Below are 6,097 nucleotides of genomic sequence, written 5' to 3'. Positions count from 1 at the left end.
TTTTTTTTTTTTTTTTTTTTTTTTTTTTTTTTTTTTTTTTTTTTTTTTTTTTTTGACAAATGACATATGATTATATGTGAAATAGTAAATAGTAAAATATTTATCAAACTAAACACATGTTTATTAATTGTTATAAATTAAATACTAGGGATTGGTTATAACAAGCAAGATTCAATGGATTAAGTTTTATCACAGGTGAAACACGTTTTAAATTAGATTAATTCATCATTTTCAAAATGAATAATTAAACAATGGTGGCGCACCATAGCAATTACATTAATTCACCAATTTCATATATTTGTTGGCTCTTCCTGTAATTTTGTACGTTTTTTCTAATGTAATTAAAATAATAAATATGAAGGATTAAATGAAAAAATTATCATCAATAATGATTTCTATATATATATATATATATATATATATTTTGCTTCTAATGACTATGATGTCCTCTTTTTCATTGAATTCTGAGTTAATTTTTGTACCACTATAATTATAATTCAAAGCTTATTCGTAAATTAAAAAAATTCAAAAAGGGAACAAATTTAAAAGTTCATAGAAAAGACGAGTCATTTTCTACTATAGAGATTGCTTTTTAACTTATCTCAATCAATAGAAACCTTTCTCGAACAAAGAAGTTAGGAGCCTAGAAGGTGTTGTTAAAGGTGACTCAAGTGTCGAACAAATGGGGTACTTTGTTCGAGAGCTCCAGAGAAGAAGTCGAATCTTGATCAAGGGGAAGCTGTTTGAGAGCTCCAAAGAAGGAGGCCTGTGTACTTTGTTCGAGGAGAGGATTGTTGAAGATTTTAACTAATTACGAGGAAGATCATGAGTTTATAAGTAAAAAGTAGAATACTATCTCCACAAGCGAAATTTAGTCTAAATGAGTAACTTATTCAAAATGGACAATATCCTTAGAATTTTCGCAGTAAACAAACAGGGTTTCTGGGTTTCTGTTTCCATCTTCGTCATTGGTTTTCTGCAACAACAAAAGAAAAAGAAAAATGAGAAAAAATGTGTAATGGGGAATGAATGGCTTCCTTGTCAGATGTCCCATCAGCAAGAGCTGACCTCTAATCCATAACCAATCTAATCCATAACCAAAAGCAAACAACAAAAAAAAGCAAAACAAAAATCGTGTTCCTTCCGTTGACTAATTCCTTCAAGAAACTCAAATCTCTCTCTCTCTCGCTCTCTGTGTTCTTCCTGTGTGCATACGAATGTGAATGAAGGAGCTTTTGAAGAGTGAATTAAGGAAGGAAGGAGAGAGCCGCCATCCACCATATCATTCTACTCCAAATTTTGAGTTCAGGCACCCTTCATCCTGATCAATTTTGTTTTGGGTCCCTCCTCCTGTACTGTCTATTCTCTTCTAACAACATTAAATGGAAATGAAGAAGACGGAGATGCAAGTAAAAGACAGAAAATGAAGGAACTTTTGAACTGATTTACCGGATGACACAGACAACGGGATGTCTTAATATCATTATTAACATTTTGACTAAGAAGCACACACCACAAGCCTGCCTTTTTCTTTCATCCTTGTGCTCTACCCACTCTCCTCCAGTTTCCTCCTCCTATTCGTTTATTTAATAAGATGCTTAAGTAATTTCAAGATAATGAATACATATTTTAAAAAACTGTAACATGTTGCAGCCACCAGCCAGAACAGCCAGAATGTCCCCCCACAGGCACACCCACTCACCACCCACAAAGGAAAGAGAGAGAGAGAAGAGGATGGTTATTGATCAAAGTCCACCAAGTTCCTTCTCTTTCTCTTTTATTAGGATATAGCTTTAAATATTGAGCGAAAATATAATCATCATAGTGATTGCAGCCCTCCACAAAGCAAAAGATGAGCGAATAATACCATTTCTAGTCTCACATTTCATCATTCCTACCACCCACTTTTTGCCAATAAAATATCAAATCCCACCAGTAATTACATTAATCCCTCCCCTTTCTCTTTCAGCTACTTCTGCACTAGCTCACTTTTCAACCAATTCTAGCTCTCAAACCTATATCCCACTACATTTTCTTATATGTTTTTTCCCCTCCCCTTTATGAAACAAAGCAGTAAAGGATGATGATACGATGAGAGAAGAAGGTAAACTTACAGGTCATTTCCACTGTAGTATTGTTGTTCTGCTTGATATGGTTTTCTTCAGGGCTGTGTTCCTTCTCCTGTTTCAGTGTCTGGTTTTGAATTCTGGGACTCCAGTTATTATAGGTCACCACTACCCTCCTCATAAGTCCTTGCTCACTGATAAAGCAGCCCTCCTGGCCTTCAGGAAGTGCATCACACATGACCCCACTTCCACTCTAGCTAACTGGATTGAAGCTGTTGATGTATGCAACTTCACTGGTGTTTCTTGTGACCGACACCGCCACCGTGTATCGAAGCTCAGTTTGATTGATGTCAAACTTGTGGGAAAGATTTCACCCATCCTATCCAATCTCACGGGTCTTCGAGTTCTGGATATTGCTAACAATTATTTCTTTGGGGAAATTCCTTCTCAACTTTGTTCTCTTCGAAATCTTCATCGCCTTCGCCTCGACAACAACAGTTTGGAAGGTCCCATACCAACTTCCCTTGCTAGTTTGTCCAAGCTTACTGTAATAAGTCTTATGCAGAACAAGTTAAATGGCACAGTTCCACCTTCTCTCTTTTCTAATTGCACGTCGTTGCTTAATGTAGACCTTTCCATCAACTTGCTAACCGGAAGGATTCCAGAAGAAGTTGGAAATTGTCCAAAGCTGTGGAATCTCAATTTGTACAACAACCAGTTCAGTGGAGAACTTCCTCTTTCTTTAACAAACACTTCGCTCTATAACTTGGATGTCGAACATAATCATCTTTCTGGCGTACTGCCTGCAGTGCTGGTAGAAAACCTGCCTTCACTTAGCTTCCTTCATTTATCAAATAATTATATGGTAAGCCATGATGGAAATACCAATCTCGAACCGTTCATTATTTCTCTTAGAAACTGCAGTAGTTTGGAGGAGCTTGAATTGGCTGGGATGGGGCTTGGAGGGAGTCTACCCGATTCTATTGGTCAGCTGGGTGTCAATTTTTCAGTTCTGTTTTTGCAGGAAAATCAGATATTTGGATCAATTCCTCCAAGTTTGGCCAAGCTTTCCAAACTTGCAGGGCTGAATTTGACTTCAAATCTACTTAATGGAACAATTCCTGCAGAGATAAGCAAGTTGTCGAAGTTGGAACAGCTTTTCTTATCACATAACCTCTTCACTTCAGACATTCCAGAAGCATTAGGCGAGTTGCCACATCTTGGATTGTTGGATCTATCTCACAACCAACTTTCAGGTGAAATCCCAGAGAGTTTTGGAAATTTGACTCAGATGATCTATTTGTTTCTCAACAACAACCTGTTGTCAGGAACGATACCTTCAGCATTGGTAAAGTGCACAGGTCTACAAAAGCTGGATTTATCTTTCAACATGTTATCAGGAAGCATTCCTCGAGAGATATCAGGGTTGCAAGAGATAAGAATTTTTATTAACCTTTCTCATAACAATTTTCAAGGAAACTTGCCAATTGAGCTTAGCAAGCTGAAAAATGTTCAAGAGATGGACCTTTCATCCAATAACCTCACTGGAAACATCTTCCCTCAGATATCAAGTTGCATTGCACTGAGTTTCATGAATTTTTCAAACAATTTTTTCCAAGGTCATCTTCCAGATTCCCTAGGCGAACTCGCGAACCTTGAATCATTTGATATTTCTAAAAACCAATTGTCAGGCATGATTCCAGCCAGTCTAGGTAAGCTTCAATATCTCACTTACCTGAATCTTTCATTCAACAACTTCCAAGGAATGATTCCGAGAGAGGGATTTTTCATATCGTCCACACCTCTGTCATTTTTGAACAATACACTCCTTTGTGGGACAATTCCTGGAATACCAGCCTGTTCTAGCAAGAGAAATCGGTTTCAATCACCTGTATTCTTGACTGTGTTCATTTTAATCATAAGCATATCATCGTTCTTCTCAACAATATGCTGTTGGTTTGCTTGTCAACGTCTAAACGCAATTATTTCAGCTCGAACTAGTGAATCATCAAGGAGATCAAAGATGCCAGATTTTATGCACAATTTTCCAAGAATAACAAGCAGGCAACTATCAGAAGCCACAGGAGGTTTTGATGAACAGAGACTAATTGGCTCAGGCAGCTATGGACGAGTCTATAGAGGCATTCTTTCAGATGGAACAACAGTAGCTGTTAAGGTTTTGCACACACAATCTGGAAATTCGACGAAAAGTTTTCACAGAGAATGTGAAGTTCTGAAGCGAATTCGCCACAGAAACCTTATAAGAATTATAACAGCTTGTAGTCTGCCAGACTTTAAAGCTCTAGTTCTACCATATATGGCAAATGGAAGCTTGGATAGCCATTTATATCCACATTCACCTGCCAGCTTGGCTTCTTGTTCTTCAGATTTAAACCTTATCCAAAGGGTGAATATATGCAGTGATATAGCTGAAGGAATGGCATACCTGCATCATCATTCTCCAGTCAGAGTCATACACTGTGATTTAAAGCCAAGCAATGTTCTTCTAAAAGATGACATGACAGCTCTTGTTTCTGACTTCGGGATCTCAAGGTTAATGACTCCTGGAATTGGAAGTGGTGCAGCTGTTGAAAACATGGGAAAGTCAACTGCAAACATGTTAACTGGATCAATTGGATATATTGCACCAGGTATAACTCTCTGCTTTTAAAAATCCAAGAACTTCATGTTCAATTCATCAACATACCAAGCAAATGTAAGACATTAGGACTGTCAAGTGAGTTAGAAGTTAAGATTCTCTCCTTTAGACCATGATAAGTTATCAGTATCACTAGGCCTAAACTTTTGAGGTTGATAAGCTACGAAGCTACAAGTTTAATCATTGAATAAGTTCCCAACAAACATCCAGTATTTTCGGGTTTTTTCATCTAGGACTTTTATCAAACATGTTGAGTGCATCAATTATGTCACATCTATTCTTGGTGCAGAATACGGATTTGGTTCTACAGCCTCCATGAAAGGAGACGTTTACAGCTTCGGTGTGCTAGTTCTAGAGATGGTAACAAGAAAAAGGCCAATAGACGACATGTTTGATGAAGGGCTAAGCTTACATAAGTGGGTGAAGAGTCATTACTACGGCAGAGTAGAAAAAGTAGTGGATTGTTCTCTACAGAGAGCTTCAAGAGATGAATCACCTGAAATGACGAAAATGTGGGAAGTGGCAATCCGAGAGCTAATCGAATTGGGTTTGCTCTGCACTCAAGAATCTCCATCCACAAGACCCACAATGCTCGATGCTGCTTATGACTTGGATCGATTGAAGAGATACCTTAATGGTGGCGACACCACAACAACATTTGCTTCATCACTTGGAATTTCGTCCTCCACTCTTGACGATGATTCCAATTACTCCCCACAAATTGCCGCAGGAAGAAACATCTAAAAATGCCCATTTCCTCTGTATATCCTTTTGACTTATGTGAGGTGTCAAAATCCCCATTTGCTCCACTCGGTAATTGGGGTTTGACAATTATCATAATCGCGATTGTGGGGCTCAAAGCTTCTCCGGCGCTGAAGTTAATGGAGATTTGTGTGTGTGGCATGCGGAGGCCACTGGGTCCGTAGTTGTGTGACGTAATTGGGATTAGAGAAGAAACCGGGGAACTTCATAACGCCTTGTTTGAAAAAGAAAGACGTATAATTGAAATTTAATGAGTGAAAAGGATGGAAGACTTTGAATTTTGAGCCAAAATCGTTGAATTTTGCGTTCTGGGCGTTGTCCTTTGGTTGTCCTCTTGCATAAACCAATCCGAGGAAGAAATCAGAATGGGAAATGTGAAAATGGCACTATGAGTGCTTATGATTGAGAATTGAGAAGCAGGGCCAGGGTAATGATTTTTTTTTCTTTTTTTCTTTTTTTGTGTGTATTTTGTTAATTTTGGAAAACAATATTATATTTTAAAAAGATGCTTTTAATTTTTTTAACTTTTAAAAAACATTCAATATATTATAGAAAATATAATTATTATTTTTTATTTTAAAATTATTCTTAAACTACTAGAAAAATACTT

The 6,097-nt window shown here is 37.4% G+C and overlaps 1 protein-coding gene across 2 annotated transcripts; it reads left to right on the top strand.

The window, feature by feature from the left end:
• Window positions 1-1,596: 1,596 nt before the first annotated feature.
• Window positions 1,597-5,893, top strand: LOC111441958 (putative leucine-rich repeat receptor-like serine/threonine-protein kinase At2g24130). 2 transcript variants are annotated; one of them, XM_023079167.1, is made up of 3 exons: window positions 1,597-2,572; window positions 2,696-4,717; window positions 5,015-5,893. In XM_023079167.1, the coding sequence occupies exons 1-3, from the start codon at window positions 2,092-2,094 to the stop codon at window positions 5,467-5,469; spliced, it is 2,958 nt and encodes a 985-aa protein (XP_022934935.1). In that variant the 5' UTR covers window positions 1,597-2,091; the 3' UTR covers window positions 5,470-5,893. The 2 variants fall into 2 exon arrangements, with proteins under 2 accessions (XP_022934935.1, XP_022934934.1); XM_023079166.1 differs by having other exon boundaries at window positions 1,598-4,717.
• The last annotated feature ends 204 nt before the right edge of the window (window positions 5,894-6,097 follow it).

The sequence above is a fragment of the Cucurbita moschata genome, unplaced genomic scaffold (assembly GCF_002738365.1).
Source record: "Cucurbita moschata cultivar Rifu unplaced genomic scaffold, Cmos_1.0 Cmo_Scf00004, whole genome shotgun sequence".
NCBI lineage: Eukaryota > Viridiplantae > Streptophyta > Magnoliopsida > Cucurbitales > Cucurbitaceae > Cucurbita > Cucurbita moschata.
This window is presented reverse-complemented; position numbering and strand designations above follow the sequence as displayed.